At 35.5% G+C, this 18,952-nt stretch overlaps 1 protein-coding gene across 1 annotated transcript in view; it reads right to left on the bottom strand.

Moving 5' to 3' along the window:
* LOC120301031 (astrotactin-1-like) overlaps positions 1–18,952 on the bottom strand; it is a 204,232-nt gene that overhangs the window by 10,523 nt on the left and 174,757 nt on the right. The window contains exon 10 of the mRNA XM_039327691.1: positions 1,043–1,117. Coding sequence (XP_039183625.1) covers positions 1,043–1,117 — 75 coding nt within the window. The remainder of the gene's footprint in view (positions 1–1,042; positions 1,118–18,952) is intronic.

The raw sequence follows: 18,952 nt of genomic DNA, 5'->3' as shown, positions 1-18,952 counted from the left end.
TATTTAATGTACACACACACACACACACACACAGAGAGAGAGAGAGAGAGAGAGAGAGAGAGAGAGAGAGAGAGAGACAGAGAGACAGAGAGATAGAGACAGAGACAGAGACAGACAGACAGACAGACAGACCGACCACAACTTATGTATGGTGACTCCTTCTACTCCATGATCATAATGCTATTTGATTTAATACTAAATGCAATTAACATTATCTAGACAGTTTTTCAGTTCTACAATTTCAAGGTAGCAAAAAATGTGTCATTGAGGATCTATGTATCTTTCACTGATACACCTTATTAAGTGTTGAGTTATTTCATTTATCTTTTTTTTTTTAAATAAGGTGACAATTCTGTCTAGAAGAATTTGTAGGAGACGTGCATAGAGGAGGGAGGAAAAAAAAGAAGTTTTTTTTAAGGAAAGAGCAATTCTTTTAACAAGCAAGAAACAGACATTGCCACAGGTAGTGACTGCAGGAAGTAATGCTTGTTTTCCCTTTTTCTTGTAGTTTTGCTATCTTCCCTGCAACAGAAACCTTCTCCCTTATTAGTAGGCAACTAGCCACAATTACTTTCCCACAAAGCATGTAACATCATGGCAGGGGAGAGTGGCACAAATCATGTCATCAGTCCAGGAGAAATTTCACTATGATTGGAAGCTAATATGAAGAAGGCTCAAAAAGAGAATTTGCTCACCAAAACCATTTTGTTCATATATTCTTATAAAGCTTTTATGATTGCTATTTTACCACAAATTGGGGATTTTTTAATATAAAATTTGAACTGAAAGTTCAAAAAGTTGAATTTTGCATTCAGTCCTTCAGACAATCACTGACATTTTCATAAGCCAACAGCAAGCTGTATGAGATACGGTCATTTGAGAAGATCTAACTTAGAATTCATATTCATACTGTTTCAAGTTTAATTTAAGCAAAATCATATTAGATGCTGGGGTACATCTCTAACTGAAATCCCAGGACTTCCCCTTAATAGCTGTTTCTCCTTACTGACAGCACACAACCAAATCTGATGCTGAATTCTACCTGAATATCTTGTCAGAAGGTTGTTCTCCCAGCACCAAATCAAATCCCCGCTGGAATATGGTATATGGCCATGGCCTGGAAAAAGGGAATAACACATGAAGCACAGAAACAAGTATAAGTGGACCAGCTTTTCCCAATTATTTGTTGTATGGTTATTTGAGAACCTGATAACTGACTCAAGAAGTAAACTGACTCTAGGCATCTATATCAGAACAACTAAAAACAAAAATGTAATATTCAATTATTCCATACATTAGAACTTCACAAATACATATTGGGTTTAATCCCCACAAAAAGGAACAGAGCTGAATTCTTATAACAGCCTCCCAGTCTGACACTATATAATAGCAATGACATTTTAGGCAAGGAGTATGATAGTCTCCCCCAGATGGAAAGGGAGGATTCACTGTAGTAGCCAGCACTAATATATTTGAACACTCCCCGGGATCAAGGCTGAGCATGTGTTAATAAAAATCTAATGCTAAGCCAAGAACTTTTTATTACTTCTTTTATTTGAATGAGTCAGATGTCCATCAGCATCAAGAAACATCCAACTAGATTTGCAGAAACTGACTTTGTGTATACTACTGTATATACTGTATACAATGTATGTATACACATACTGTATGCACACAAATACATATAAACTTATTTCTATATTTTGAACATGTTGTGAAATTCATTTTCATTCATTTATACAATATCTTTACAATTTGAAATATGTACTCTATAGCACTGCATATTAAAAAGAAAGCACCCCTATTTTTTCTATATTAGCTTACAACTGAATCAAGAACATTCTTTAAAACCAGTGTTAAACACAAATGTGTTAATATGCAAATTAGTCTCTTTTATTAGAACTGTAATAAAAATGCATCTAATTCTGAAGGATCAGAGAAATAAATCAGCAACTGCATGAAAACATTTTTTCAATTTTTACTATTTATTTATTAATCAAATTTATTTAGCCATCCATCACTGAATACGATTCTGGCCAATGCAGGTTATTAAATTATGGTTTTAATAACAAAACTAATTTAATTTACATTAAGAGAAAAGCTTCAAGGAGAAAAGATTTTAATTCCAAAATAACTGAAAAATATTTAGACTGTAAATCTTAGCTTGGTTTATCTTGAACAAAAATTATAGAGTTTACTTTGCAATAAAAATTATTTGTTTATGCTTATAAAATCTAGCCCAAGTCTGACTCAAATCTGGAGAACACTTACTTATTAGTAGTCTATATAAACTAAGACCTTAGTTAATACATAGAAAACAAATTGATTATATTATTGCTAAAAGGAGGAGGAGATTAATTATTGTATCAAAGACATGGCCAGGTGGTTTCTGTGGAATTGTGTTTCATAAATGAATGAATGAGTAAATAAAATATGCTACAGAATTTTCTCATTGATAACTCACAGCGATGAACAGCCTGACCCCACTGAAATTCAGAATCAGCCAGTGTAAGCCCACTTGCAAAACCCTCTCAAATAGGATACAATCTGAAGAATCTTGGAGGAAAAACTATCATTACTGATTTTGGTATTTTTCGTACTGACATATGCACTGGTTGGAACTCACAGGATAGAAAATGGAAGAAACAAACAATTTTTTTCTACAGTGATTCTAACACTTTAAAATGTGTCCTGTGGATAGAAACTCTAACTATTATCTCTGCCACCATTTCCCGAAAGAGATATTGGCTTTTTTCCATGTGCACAATGAAAACTTAGAGACTATTATACTTGCTCTTTTAGAGGCCTAATAGAAGGATGATCATTCTTCACTTGTTCCATCTTTTCAGTCAATATCATTTTGCCACCTGTCATTTATGTCACTTTGTTTATTTCCAATGTTCTTCTCTCTTTAGTGCTTCTCTCTTCTTTTCCTTTATGTTCCCTGCAGGTTGCTTGGTAAAAGGATTCTTTACCTCTTGGTGAGTATTTTAGCTGACTACTCTTTATAGTTCACAAAGAAAAGAAAAGCCAATCAAATGCAGTTCAGTGCCTGATGAGCCTGGTTTCATATGTTACTCAAGCTATACATTCAATCCGTATATAAAATTGGTGAATAAAGGGGTTATGCTGAACAAAGGAAACCAGACCAGTTACTCCATTAATTACAAAGCAAAATGTGAAACTTGGAATTTTAGCATCCTAACATTATTTCTATTTAATTATACATCTTAATGGTTGAAGAAACCACCTGCAAATGGGTTAAAAAGTATTTTTATTTTGGAAAAAAATCCCTGTTTTATTCCTTATATTACTTTTCATAGCGCACCATCTCTAGCTCCCATGCCATTAAGCCTTTCTTTTTTTTCAGTTGATCGTCTTGCATTCCGTATTTCAACACTTAGTAAAAAAAAATATTTGACATTTTAAAGAACAATTCAACTTTCAAATTGCAAGTTATGGCATGGTACATAGTCTTAAAATGTAGTCCCATGAAATGTCAATGAAATAATCATGATCAAAAGAAAAAGCACGACTGTAGTAAAAATGTATATGAGAATGGATTCAATATCTCCTTAACTGAATGACAACAGAAAACAGTGGAACAGAATGGTTTGAAAACAAGACTGAGCAGAATTACACAGAACAATTCATATGGATGTATTTTAATTAATAGGATTTATTCTAAGTTCAGAACCTGGCTACCTTGGTCAAAAAACATATGAGATTGTGAATGGAGAACTGGAAGTGCTTATTCATTTATCCATAACTGCATGGGAAGAGTTTTACTACAAGTTGATTTCACAGCTTGTGTATATGGGTTCCTGTTTGTGGGCTGCACTGCTATGGTTTGTTGATCTGTTCTTTTTAAGGCCTTGTGCAACATCCAGAATCACTTTTGGGAGATCACTGGTCATATCAATTGTTTAAACAAAAATTAGATAGGTATTTAAAGTATGTCCATTGTTCCCAAAAGCTTGGGGACTCTATATTAAATTAGGGATGGACAACTCTATGAATAACAACATAGCTAGGCAAACTTTCTTTTGCAGAGTAGCCTATCTTCTCCACACCTTATAGAAAATGTTCTGTTACTTGTACGTACTACCATAGCTCTGGGAGGATGGAATATGAAGGGATGTGTCAGTAAACAGTGCAAACAGTTTGAAATGGGTGTAGGCAATTCTTAGCATATTCTGGTTTTAAACAATTCATACCCTAAGGATGCACAATAATTTGAATTGAGCCCAGAAGCAAAATGATAACATGCATACATGCATACATACATACATAAGTATGAAAAGAATGTATATATATATATATATATATATATGTTGAACAGTCATCAAATGTAGATCTACATAGCCTAGTGGACTAATTTAAAAATTAATAGCCTATTAAATAATATAGCTCGGGCCAGCATCTTGAAATGATTCAAGATGCTGGCCCATGATTCAAAAGAATACCACTGTTAGCAACATCAGAGAAATGATTAGAAACAGAAAACTGCCTTCAAAATGCTACGGTCTTGCAAAATGAGAACTCAAAACATAGCAAATTGGCAGAGTGAGAGCAAAGACAATAAAAAATGCAAAAATGAGCAACCAAAGGCTTTTAGCAGCAATATGTAAAGTATAACATATGCAATACAGCATGTTCTGTTTCTATATAGTGGTGTTCCTAGAAAAAAATAAATTTCAAATAGTCTGAGAAGTCATATTCCTGGAAATAATCTTATGAAAAAGAAAGTGGTTCACTGGTTTGTGGACTAGGTTCACACGAGGGGGGGAGGGACAGAGACAGACTAAACGGGCAATAACTACCTGTGTAGGGAGCTGGACCCGTGTTGGACAGCTCAGTAACAAAGTTTATCCAGTGTTTAGCTACTGAAAAAAGATCCATATTAGGAATCACCAGGAAAAAATTGAAAACTAAATTGAAAAAATAGTAATGCATTTAGATTATTGAAACATTGTCAATTTGTGGCCAGTTTCTTATGTACTATTTCAATCAAAATAATCGGGAAAAAATGGTGGGTCAAAGTTCATGATGGGCACCAGTGTGATTTTCCAGAGAAATCTCTCTTGATCAGATCAGTGGCTTATTCAGTCTGATGTTCAGTCTACAGTAGTAGGAACCTTTTGAACATGGATGCCATTTCCTGTTTATAAGCAGCATCTTGTATTAGTCAAAACATCTTCAGAAACATTCTTATGCTAATGCTAAACTAATATTTTAAACCAAATCTCACAACAGCATTTTTTTTATCAGTCTGGGTAGAGTATATACCCTAGATAGGATAATGGTTCATTATTATTATTATTTGAGGAATTCCAGTGTAACTATCATTTTAAAAAATGCTGAGAGGCAATGATTTAAATGTCTTTTGACATCTACATATAACTGACAGCCCTCAAGGGCTTCAAAATGTCTGTGTTAGAAAATAGCTTGATCTTTTCAAAATAATAAGACTATAATAGCTATTCACAACAGCCATTGAATTATATCAGATTAAATGTCCAAGTGCGAAAGCAGATATGAAATACAGATTTTTTAAAGAAATTGTTCATTCATATAATTTAGAAGTGATGTTGAGCATTCAAAGTTAATTGGTTTGATCTGACAGTGAGCCATAGCAGCATCTTTTCAAAACTGATTTCATATAGAATTTAATTCCACAAGTATATTTGTAACTGTTCATATACTTTTGAATTACAAACTATCTGGGGATGGAAAGGAAGGCAATGGAAATGGAATTCTATGCTTTAATGGTTATTCAGAGGCTAATGCTACAAAACTGTGACCATAACTTTTGTTCTGTATTAATTATAAAATGGTATGAAAAGATCCTACTTCATTTGAAAAAATACTTTACATTCTGGAGTGAACTGCTTAGAAATCTAGATGATATATACTAGCCTAATTGCTTGATACTGACCTGCCTGCCTGCCACTGATTTAACTTTTAATAATTTAATTGAATACCATACTAATATATATGTAAGTAAGTTAACTCTTCGTAGTGTTGAGCTCAAATGCTAGTGGCTTGCTTTACTTCATGTTGTTTCCTTAGCAAATGGTGGGGAAAGGGTTTAGCAGTGCCTTTTCCCAGGATTTTATTTTAACTTTTAAATTTCTTAGTATAATCTATAGGAAAGTATGTCTTTATGGTTTCCACCCAATTATTAACCAAGCTCAATCTTTCCTAGATTTTTTTTTTTAGATCAACCAAGGCTGATTATAGCAGGGTAAAACTATTTTTCTATACATGTAAAACTGGGCTTTTCTTTAGTTCATCAGAGAAATATGCTTCCCCCTCCCTCTCCTCCAATCTAATTAAAATAAAAATTAAAAATACATGTTCTTATTTAAACTTATGGTGGTCTAGACATATCCTTGCTTGTTTATTCTATAAGGCCTATGTGTTCTATTGAAAATCAAAACAAAAACTTGAAAAAAAACAATAGAACCTATAAGAAAGTACCTTCAAAATAATTTGTTATCTGAGTTTAACTTACCTTCATATTGCTGGAAAGAAGAAAATTCATGATAACTAAATTGTAAATTCATGCTCTGAATTTCTTCTAAATGTTAAAAGGAGCATTTACATTGCTGTAATACCTGCTTATTAAATAAAATCAGAATAGGGACTTTGGAGATCTTCTAGTCAAGTCACTGTCCAATTTCTTCTTAAAAATCTCCAGTGATGACACACCCACAACTTCTAACATCAAGCTGTTCCAGTGGTTAATTGTTCTCAGAACAAAGAAGTTTTTCCTAAATTCCAGGTTGCTTCTCTCCTTGATTAGTTTCCATCCATTGTTTCTTGTCCTGCCCTTTGAATACAAAACATCTGCTTTCTAAGATTAGGCTTAAGATTCGTTAGCATTGGCTAGAAAGCCTATTGAACACAAACTGCCCTAAGTCTGACCCTATTGTGAATTTTCTGTCTGAAAGGAATAATTCCATCATGTACTTTATAGAAACAATTCAAACATTCATCTTAGATTCTCCAAGAGAAAATGTAAACCTCTCTGCAAAGCCAATGAAAGAAGCATAAATACTGACAGGGAAGGTCAGAAAAGGCACAGCAAGGAGAAAAAAAGAATTAAAAACCAGCAAGCTCTTCTGGAAGGAACAGACGCTCTGTAGAATCATGACACTGAAAAGAGAGGTGATTTTGTATCTTAAAAGAGAAGATAATGAGATGAGACAGTTTAAGTGTGACTTTTTGCTGAAAAAAAACTTTAATCAAAATATAACAGATAAAGCATTTTAGAAGTGTTCCCAAAGTGTCTGAAAACTGAGGCTGTTTTGTTTTGCTTTAAAAAGTGGAACACTTATACCTTGGGCATTTTACTTTTTGAGTATAATAAGAATAAGACTGGTATGGCTTGAGGAGTTCAACTATTATATATTCTCTGTAGGTTTGTGGTCTGGATGATTGGAAAATAACAGATTGCAAACGTGGGTAGGTGCTATGTAACCTTCCTTGAAAATGGGTAAGTTTTCTGTGATTCTGCATAGACTCCCCTAATGGCTTTACCTAATGAAAATAGGATCTTAATCTTAATAGAAAAAAAGTTCCAAAGATGAATTAAACCTATTTTAATTCTACTTATTATCTACCTTTCCCTGAGATGACCCTATACGGAGAAGGACAACCAGTTCATTCATTTTTTCTAACCTGTACTGGATTGGAGGTCTCTACACGGTCACTAATTATGTAAACCATGCAAATCCTCTTTCTCATGCCTAGCCACGACATATCCTCTATACTTCTTCTGTCTCCAATTATTCCAGTTGTTATGGACTTTTGACCTAAGACCCCAAGAAGCTAAAAGCATTCACAACTGACTTCCAGTTCCGGGTTGTGGTGCTCCAAGTCATATGAAGAGACTTGTCTCCTTGTCGGCTAGCCTCCCTCCGCCGGTAGACCCTTATGCGGGTCTAAAGTCACCCTGGAGGGTGTGACTTCTGTCGAAGAGACTTTGCTCGGCTGCTAAGGAGGAGCGGTGGCTCCTCCAGCTGTCCGGGCTGACTCTGAGGACCGACGGAGAAGAAGATCAGCCAGTAAAATGGCCGATCACTTAGCCGCTGGTAACCGCAAGTCAAAGAACAGCTAAGCTTGAAAACCCACTATGGTGAATCCGGGTGAGATCTTTTTTTTTTTCTTCCTCTCTTTATGCCTTTTGGCTTCTTTTTGCCTTTAAGAGCCCTCTTGGAAATATTTCCCTGGCTTGGAAAGGCAGCATCTATATTTGGGAAGAAAGGCTAACAAAAGAATAGAACAAAACTTCAAAGACTACATTTTTTCTTTATATAAGTTTTGGGGTACTGGAAAAAAGTTTTTTTCTAAGAATTCTACTATCAATCTATGCTGTTCTGCTTTTTTTAGTATTTCTTCCTCCACTTTTTCCTGAAAAAAATAGAAGAAAGGGAAAAGAAAAAACGACTTTTGAAAAAGATTTCTTAGCTTACTGAGGACATCTACTGGTTAAAAGCTAATATTGTATTTGTTGTCTATCTGGAGAGGAGATGGTTTTGGCCTTTAAACTGTTCTTCAAGAGAAAGATAATTTGATGCAGCTGAACAATTTTTATTTATTTATTATTTTATTTTTTTTATAAGATACTTTTAATAAAATGAAATAAATACATACACATGACTTTTGGTGTTGCTCGCCCATTTCCCCTTTCACCGTATCCACACTCCTTCTTCTCTACCTTCTTTCTCCCTTTCTTCTCTTCCCTACTTCCCTCTTCTTCCTCTCCTCTCCTTCACCACTCTCCTCCCCTTTCTCCCCACTTCTCCTCTTCAACTTTCCTACTTCCTCCTCCCCTCCTTTCTCTCCTCTCCTTTCTTCCCTCTCATCCCTCTTCAGATACAATTCAGGGGTAATGTCCGAGCAACTCCTCTCTCCAAATTTCCCTATCTGTATTATATACAATAAGATTAATACTTCTATTTATCTAACCTTCTCGGTATATACTTCTATAAACATTTATACAACCTCCAGTTATTCAATACTGTGTCGCCTGGGTCTCCCTCCTTATCTGCTCCTTCTTCTTCCATCTAAATTGATGTTAGATATTTTAACCATATTCTCTTTTCAGCCAATTATAAAAAGTTCCCCAGATTTCATAGTAGTCTGACTCTGTCTTATGTTTAATTGTCATTGTTAGTCTATTCATTTCGGCACATTCCAGTATTTTCCCAATCACCTCTCCCTCTGGGGGGGCTTTCAGTGCTTTCCAATTTTGTGCAAACACAATCCTGGCTGCCGTAATTACATGAATAATTAAATATGTTTTTTCTTTATTGTATTTCTCTGGTAGAATACCCAACAGGAATATTTCTGGTCTTAGTTCTATACGATGTTGTATCATCTTTTCTATCCATGTTCTAATTATATTCCAATAAGTTTTAGCTTCTACACACGTCCACCACATATGGTAGAAGGAACCTGGTATCTGATGACATTTCCAACATTTCATAGACCTGTCCTTAAACATTTTAGCTAATCTTTCAGGAGACATGTGCCATCTGTAAAACATTTTGTACATATTTTCTTTATACGCAGTCGCCATTGTCAATTTATAGTTTCTTTCCCATAGTTGCTGCCATCTATCTAATTCAATTGTGTATCCAAAATTCCTTGTCCATTTTATCATTGTCTCTTTCACTTGTTCCTTCTCTAACTCCATATGTAGTAGATAACTATACAATTTTTAATCCATTTTTCTTCCGTTCCTGTGAGTATTTCATCTAACTTTGTTGTCCCCAAATTAACACCATCTATTTTAACATCTTTTTCATATCTAGATTGTATTTGCGTTCTCATGTACCAATCCATCTTTATTCCTTGTTCCTCTAATTGTTGTTTGGTTTTCAACTCCCCCATATCTGTTAATAAGTCTTTATATCTTATAATGTTTCCCATGTTAAACATATTGGGGTGTATTAGTGCCTCCATAGTTGAGAGCCAGTTTGGAATCTTCAAATAATTATTTCTCTTTACATTCTCCCAGACCACAAATAAAGAATTCCTTATATAGTGTCTCTGGAAATAGTTATGTATTCTGTTTTTTCCATACCATATGAAAGCATGCCATCCCAACTGTAAATCATGTCCCTCTAATGTCAATAATCTTGTATTCCTCAGTAAGATCCATTCTCTCATCCATGATAATGCTGCAGCCTGACAGTACAATTCCAAATTAGGTAGACCAAACCCACCTCTCAATCTTGTATCTTGCAACATTTTTAGATTAATTCTTGCCTTTTTTCCCTGCCAAATATATTTCAAGATTATTTTATTAAACCCTTCAAAATATTTCTTTTCTAATCTTATTGGTATTGTTGAAAACAAAAACAATAATCATGGTAATATATTCATTTTGATTATCGCAATCCTTCCCATTAATGATAGTTGTACATTTTTCCATTTATCCAAATCTACTTCAATTTGTCTTTTCAATTTATGATAATTATCCTCTTTAATTGTTGTGCATCTTGCTGTCAGGTGGATCCCTAAATATTTTACCTTCTTTACAATCTGTATATCTAATTTTCCCACCAGTTCTTTTTTTTGTTTTTCAATAATATTTTTCACTAACATTTTGGTTTTATCTTTATTAATTTTCAACTCAGCTACCTCACCATATTTTTCTATTTGTTCTATTAATACAGGTCCTGTCTCTAATGGTTCCTCCAAAATAAATACTAAATCGTCTGCGAATGCTTGTAGCTTATATTCTTCCCTCTTAATTTTCATCCCTTTTATGTCATTATTCTGTCTTATACGTCTATTTAATACTTTTAATGTCAGAACAAACAACAGTGGAGATAGGGGACAGCCCTGTCTTGTTCCCTTCATAATGTTGATCTTCTCAGTCATATCTCCATTTATCATTACTTTGGCTGATTGCTTATTATAAATTGTTCTGATTACGTTTATAAATTTCTCCCCACAGTCCATAGTCTGTAATTGGCTTATCATGAATTGCCAGTTCACATTGTCGAATGCCTTCTGAGCGTCCAGGAACACCAATGCCATCTGTTTCTCGGGATGTGTTTCATAATATTCTAGTGTGTTCAATATAATTCGCATATTGTCTCTAATCTGTCTTTTGGGTAAGAAGCCATTTTGATCCGATTGTATAAATTCATTTAAAAACTTTTTAAGTCTTTCCGCCATTATTGATGCAAATATTTTGTAGTCCACATTCAGTAGGGAAATCGGCCTGTAGTTCTTTATTTTCTGTGTCTCCATTTCTTCCTTTGGTATGAGAGTAATAAGAGCTTCGGACCACAAATCTGGTATCTTAGCTTCAGAAAGAAGTTCATTATAAAGTTCCAACATTACATTACCTAGTACTTCCTGCAATGTCTTATATAGCTCTGCTGGTAGTCCATCCGGTCCTGGTGTTTTACCATTTTTTTGTCTATTGATTGCTTCTATTAATTCCATCATTGTTATTTCCCCTTCTAATAGCTTTTTAAATTTCTCCGGCATTTTAGGTATCTCTGTTTCTTCCAAAAAATGTTTTATCCTATCATCTGAAACTGTTTGTTGCTTGTATAGGTTCTCATAATATTCCCAAATTATTTTTTTCTTTTCTTCATTTCGATGTTGTAAAATCCCCTCAGCATCTTCCAATTGTTTAATCCATCTCTTCTCTTTCTCCTTTTTAATTTTATATGTCAACCATCTCCCTGGTTTGTTTGCATGCTCAAAAAAGGTTTGCTTAGCTGCCTTTATTTTCATTGCCACTTCTTCATTTTCTAGTAAGATCATTTTATGTTTGTTCAGTTCCATTAAATTTTTAATCTTTTTGTTTTGTGTATCTTTCTGTAATTCTTTCTCAAGTGTCTTATATTCTTCCTCCAGTTTTCCCTTATTTTGTCTTTTCTGTTTGTTCTTTTTTCCCAAATAAGTGATAGCAAGTGTATGCTTTTGCCGTGTCCCAAACATTTGAAGTGAAGTATCTTCTTTTTTGTTTTCCTTAAAAGAGAAAAGTACTTCTTTTTTCATATATTGCTGAAAATCCTTTTCATTCAATATAGTTTGGTTTAATGTCCATCTTGTTCTCTTTTTTTTGTCCTTTCCATATGATTGTAACTGGGTTGTGATCTGCCCATGTGCTTGTTTCTATGGCTATATTTTGTAAATAAATCTGTTGACATCCATGTCATATCAATTCTCGACCAGGACAGGTGTCTGCAGCTGAACAATTTTTAAAATGGAGTTGCACTCACATTTAAATTGTAAACTTATTCTGGAAAAGATCTATGAGGCTAAAGAAGAAATATGTGCTACAATAAAAGAATTTACTATAGAATTAAGAGCCAGAATCTTTCCTTCAAACTTCAAAATTAACTTTCAGACTACACCTGATTCTTCTATAAAACAGATTACACAAGAAGAGGACTTGACTGAGAATAAAGAAAAATTGATTTTGCCTTATAAGCAAGTCATTTATGGTGCTGAGGACCAGAAGCAAAGACTGAGACTTTAAATGTTAAAGCAATGAGACTTTATAGTTAAGAGAGTCAGAGGACCAATGCAGAGGCCAAGATGGTTCTCACTGATCCAAATGACACTACAAGCAATAAACAGAGACTTATCAGCTGGAAGAGAAGCTTTGCTGTGGAAACCTACTTGGCATAAGAAGAAACCCAGAATAAGACTGAAAAAAGTGAAAGTTAAAATTTTATGTAATGGACTAAAGGCAACCTAGAATTATGGACTGATTTAAGGACTAAGATTATGAGTTAGATGTAAGGGAAACGGGTGATTAATGGAAGATACACAAAGTTTATCTATATGAAAATTACTATCTCTAATAAGATGATTTATCTGCTTGATGCTCAATGAATTGAAATAATTTAAGGTTTGATGTTATCTTGTCAGCTTAAAGAGATTGATTGATGGATTAGATAGGTCTGGGATAGATCAATATTTTAGCTAAAAGAGATATTTTTTAGGAAATAAATTAAAGGTAATCTAGAATTATGGGTTGATTTTAGGATTAAGATTGTTAGTTAGAAGTAAGAGAAAAAGGGGTGATTAATGGAATATATATTAACTGGATTAAGAGTGTGTTCTTTTTTTAGGATGATAGGGTTACTTGTAAGAAAATTATTATGTAATGTTGAGTTAATCTAATAAGATGATTTGATTGTTTGATAACACGGATCTTATTAGTTATGACAATTAACTGGATGTAATTTGAATTTTGCTTAATAGATTGAAAGTATTTAAGGTCTGATTTTTTTCTGTCAGTTTAAAGAGATTGATTAATTGATGGACTAGATATGTATAGGATATTAATATGTTATTTTAATTAAGGGATATTAGTGGAAGAAGAATTAAATAAGATTTATAATAAAATCAAGAAACTAGAATATATTTGGAAGGGATACCCCAATTGATAATGTTTGTACTTAAAGTTAACTTGATTATGATAGTGTAAATTTTTAAAGCTTTAAAAACAGGTATAGGTTGAATAAATTTAAGCTAGAATTGGACTATTTTAAATAAATTATGTTCCTTAAGGGAAAAAGAGAGGGAATATTAGATGTATTGACTGAACTATGTATATATGTTTTGTCTTTGGATATTTGACTACCCTAACACCAGAGTGTGTCTTGAGCATTTTGTTTGAAAAACTAAAAAACCAATAAAATTTCTTCCTAAAAAGAGTTCACAACCGCCCGACCCTCTGGTTGGCCAGAAGCGAGGCAGCAGATCATGGCAGATGTGCCAGCTTTCCATTTTGTTTCCAATTAAAAACTTCCTGAAGAATAACAATGCGAATGAATCAGAAATGTACCACTCTACTCCTCAGGGACAGTTATAACAGAAGGAAAGCATAGGAAGAAAAATATAGTGAACTATTTTAGTAATCTTTTACTGTACTATATTCTCTTTTGCTGCAGAGATTAAAAAAGCCAAAAAACATAGGCAGCCAATCCTTTGATGGAGGAACTTTTGAAAGCAAAGGCTAAGCAGCAAGGCTACAAAGGTGACTAAAATAACAGAATTACAGAGTTGGAAGGGACCTTGTAGATCTTCTAATCCAACCCCCCCCCCACTGCTCAAGCAAGAGACTCTAGTCTAGTCTATACCATTTGAGGCAAATGGCTGTTCAGTCTCTTCTTGAAACCCTCAAATGATGAGGCACCCAAACTTCTGAAGGCAAGCCATTCCACTGGTTAATTGTTCTCACTGTTAGGAAATTTCTCCTTAGTTCCAGGTTGCTTCTCTCCTTGATTAGTTTCCATCCATTGTTTCTCATCTTTTCTTCTGGTGCTTTGGAAGGTACATACAAAAGTAAATCATGCAGGGGGGGTTTTTTGGGGGGGGAGGAGAGAGACATAGACCTAGTGAAGTACTCTTCTACTTAATTTTGTTGTGAGTTACACAATGACAATAAAGCTATTCTATTCTATTCTATTCTATTCTATTCTATTCTATTCTATTCTATTCTATTCTTCAAGGCCTTCTCTCTTTTTTCCTAGGTAGCAGGAACACTTCAAAGCAAAACACTGGCTTCCAGCTGCTGCTATCTCTATCTTCAGAATGCTTCAGGGCCCTACATAGATTCAGAGACAGGGAATCAAGTTGTGGTGGTGAGTGAAGGTCTGTTTTTGCTATGAAATGATTTCCATTTCCCAAGAAATAGGATGTATTAGATATGTCCTTATGATGGTCTGTTCTTATTTTCAACCAAAACAATAATGAAAAGAAAATATAGTTAAAGAACTTAGTTCTTTGAAACAAAGTTCTGTCACATTTATTCCCCCCAGTGAAATATTTCTAATTTAGGAGCAGAAGGAAATTAGCTCAAACAGAAGCTGAAATGCCAAAAGATCCTTCTTATGGAAACCACTATGCAAAGTGGAAACTAGATTTCAGAAACCAATAGTGGAACTGAGTGGCTCTCATAAAATGTGAAATATGGGGTCAGTAATGAGGTACTTCTCTTGCTGTCCTGCTTTCAAGTACCCCTATAAATAGTGAAAGCTTCAGGAAAAAAGAGAGGTATCTAAATTAAATATCACTGTGCTCTTACCTCTTTCTGAAATGAAATCTGAACACTTCAAAGGGGAATATAAAATGACATTCACCCACCACCCTCTTTAACTTTCAACAGCTATGGCAATTCATCCAGGAAAGAGATTTGAGAGACTGGGGAAGGCACACATCTATTAGATTTCCTACTGGTACTTCAGTCATGGAACTGATACATTTTGTCTTTAAGAAACTGTCTACATTTGCCCCACAGGAAACAGAAAAGGTTAAAGTGGAACAGGCATATACTAAAATATTTACAACACTTTAAAAAGACTGCCCCAAAAGTTAGAGAGTGAGTCTTCACTCCTGCTAAGAAAAGTACATAGTGGAGTTAGTGAGTTAAAGATCAAGAAAGACATAAATAAGTCAAATTTTAACCTGGAGAGAAATCATAATTCTTGCAGGATATTTCAAGAAATTTGAAAGAGATACTGCAGCACAGATTCAAACAGACTTTATGCACTTCATACATTAGTAGAAGCAGAGACAGACACCTGGTGCTCTTGACAGTTACATATAACATCAAATGGCAAATTTGGCATTACACTGGTAGTACATACAGATACAGGTCCACACTACCAGAAATTCAACTTTGTCTCCCAATTCAGTCTCTCCTTTCCCCAATGGTGAGAAATTTTTGAGACAGGATAAATGTCTTAAGATTGAAAGGGCAGAACTTCAGGACCATTTCATGCTTTATAAATCAAGACAAATGCACCCAGATGTGATAAACAATATGTATCATACATTGTGAAGAAAGATCTAATTATGGAAATACATGGGGATTCTTGTCATTGGTCTTCCAAATTTCATGATACACCAGCATAGGTCTTTCCCCATGCTTGTATTCTAGTATTTATTGTCAAGCAATATGGTATACATGTATTGAACTAAACACTTGCAGATTCAGATAAACATTTTCATTTTGCATGTATGCATGTAGATATCAGTTTAGCAATATGTTTTGAGCATGCAGCCCTTTTGGAAAATGTGTGAATTCTAATCAAAAAGCCATTTGTGGAAGGTGGCCAAATATCTAATGGCCCCGATATTATTTTTCAGAGCAGCAACTACAAATTTTTTGGCAAACCAATACTTTTCCTTCCCTTTCCCACAAGCTGAACCTAGGACTGAATACACACAAAGCAGATGCTCTCTACTAGTGAGCTATATTCACTCACTTCCCAATGAGAATACACAAGCTGTTTTAACTCACAAACATTAACATGTATATTTCAATCATAACTATGTGTTAAAAGATTTTAAATGTTTATTCCATTATTAACATCTAATAGTTGTGTTGTCTCTTTACAAATATGCTAACTTGATATCAGAAACTTACACAACTGAAGAAAACAACAATAATCTACAAGACATCACAATATATTAAACTGGTCCATTAATTCATTAAAAAATGTTAAATATATATTTATATCTCTTATAAATGCATGAAATAAAAATATTTCATTAAAATGTCGGTGGCAATTTGCAAACAGCACTTGGTGTGTGAGCATGTCTTCAACACAATTCATATGAATACTACCTGCACCATCCAAATATTATCAAAGAAAAGTCAACTGTGGTAGCAAAGACTAAGCTTTTCCATATTTACTGAAAACATGTTACACTAATCCGTTCTACTGCATTCTTACTTATCAACAACCTCTTCTCTAGTTACTTTAGATCAGCGGTTCTCAACCTATGGGTCGCAACCCCATTTGGGGTCGAACGACCATTTCACGGGGGTCGTCAAACAACGTAGTCTGCCATTTTTTCCCCTTTTCCTTAGCTGTGCTACTCCATTTTGTTCTATTGGCTTTTGAAAGCCAATAGAATAGACTCTCTTGAATAGAGTCTAATTCTATTGGCTTTCAAAAGCCAATAGGAATTCTCCAGGCTTTCTCTGCCCTGCTGAGCCCACCAAAGCCCCAGTCTGCAAACGGTGCTGCAAGTTGTCTGCAGCAAAGGCGAGCTGTCTGGAAGCTTCCATCCCTCCCTGCTGAGCAACTACTAAAAATGTAAGTAAAAGAGGGCCAGGGGTGGGAGGTGGGAGGCCGACGGGTGCAGGGAGGGTTGCTGGAGAACGTGGGGCCCGGCAGTTGCCTTACCTTCCTTGGGCTGGCCCAGCTGGTGGTCCAGCCGGTGGTCACCCTGCGCCGTCGCTGCCCCTTGCCAGCTACGCCTCGGCCAGCGCAGGAGGCGGCACTGCGCATGCGCGGTGCTCCCGGGCAGGGAAAGTCTTCGACTTATGATCGGTTGGGTAGTCCTCAACTTACGACCGGTTGGTAGTCCTCGACTTACGACCGGTTGCGGTCGCAGCATTAAAAAGGTTGAGAACCACTGCTTTAGATCCTGTATTGCTCTCAATTGCTAACTTATTTTTAAAATGAAAGAGACTGGGGATAGTATGTAGCCCTCTCCCCAGGCCCCATTTCAAAGACATGTCTACTTAAGGTCTAGGAAAGTGAATTGTAGATTTAACACAGCAGATGTAACACTCTTGCTCAGGAATCCTCTGGTGCATAATGGCCCAGCAGGGGCTGCTGGGATACAGAGTCTTTGATGAACTTTCCCTCCTACTGTGAAGACTAATGACTTCAAGAATGGGCATCCAGCCAATGATAGGGTGCATTGAAAGTATAATTAGACAAGAGAAGTAAAGTTTTTGCTCACCACTGCAAAAATATATTATTCTTTCCCCAGGAAAATGCTAAGCAGAGTGGTTAAGGATGACAATCAGAAAAAAGGGACAAGACTCAGTAGGAGAACAAGTTCCCTCATCTCAGGCACTTACTAAGTTCTCAGAGAGAAAAAAAGAGGATTATATGTTATCTGGCAACAGCAGCCTCTTTTTGTCCCTCTTCCCCCTTCCCTTTAATCTAGTTTCAGACATTGGGAGCTCCAAGAAAATCTCCTTGGCCTGACTGCTACTTATCAATACTGCACTCCTTTTTATTTTCTCCTTTTGGCTGCTATCTCCTTTAAGACCAAAAACTGCAAGAAAACAGGCTGGCACTTTCTCAAGCTTAGTTCCAGGGCTATACCAGCATAAGCTACAATACCCAGATCCAATAATTATGACAGTCTATCTTATCATAATAATCTATAGTATTTATTGGATTCCATCTGGACTTTGCTTCTTCAACATCAAATATGATCTGGCAAAAGAAGATTCCTTAGGTCATTGGAGGAAATTGCTTGGCCTATGTGTAGTTGGGGAATCTGTCAGATGGTGGAAGAGATCAGTTGGGATGACAGATGAGTGGCAGCACTGGTGATGACAGTGCTACTTCTGCTGCTGAGTGGCAGCTGACTGGTACTGAAGCAGTAGCAACAGAAGTGAAAGCAGTTGAATTATACACTGAGCTGTTTTCCATTGTTGGAGGTATCTCAACAATGGTGGGACCTGATGCACCATTGGAATAACTGATGATAGGACTAGCATTGCAGCAGAGTGAGGCATCATTGGATCAAAGGATCACTGGGGCAGGGATAGAATGTGAGAATATTCTATTTCTATTTTGAATTATGCAGGCCTGTGATAGCAATTATAGAGGGAAATGCTGGTGCCAGACTAAAGGCAATAAGAATATTTTTTGAGAGATTAAAGATGGGGCTTGAGATCTTCCAAGGACACCCCAGATAAAGATAATCACAGTGATTGAGTTTGAAGGACTAAGTAGTGGCTGATAGGTGAGGAAGTCAGGAATGTAGGAACTATTTGTCCAGCCCAGAGACAGAGACACCTGTCCCTTTCTGTCTGTAGCCTGTTGATAGAAAGCAGAATGTGAGGCATTCAGGCATCTGGGAATCAGGGGCCATGCCCACTGGAAACCTGTCTGGTTTTGCAAGGTCTCAAGTGTGAATCTAG

The sequence above is a fragment of the Crotalus tigris genome, unplaced genomic scaffold (assembly GCF_016545835.1).
Source record: "Crotalus tigris isolate CLP2741 ecotype Arizona unplaced genomic scaffold, ASM1654583v1 scf7180000024365.304078, whole genome shotgun sequence".
In the NCBI taxonomy this organism is placed as follows: domain Eukaryota; kingdom Metazoa; phylum Chordata; class Lepidosauria; order Squamata; family Viperidae; genus Crotalus; species Crotalus tigris.
Note: the sequence above shows the minus strand (reverse complement) of the source record. Positions and strands in the feature narration are given on the sequence as shown.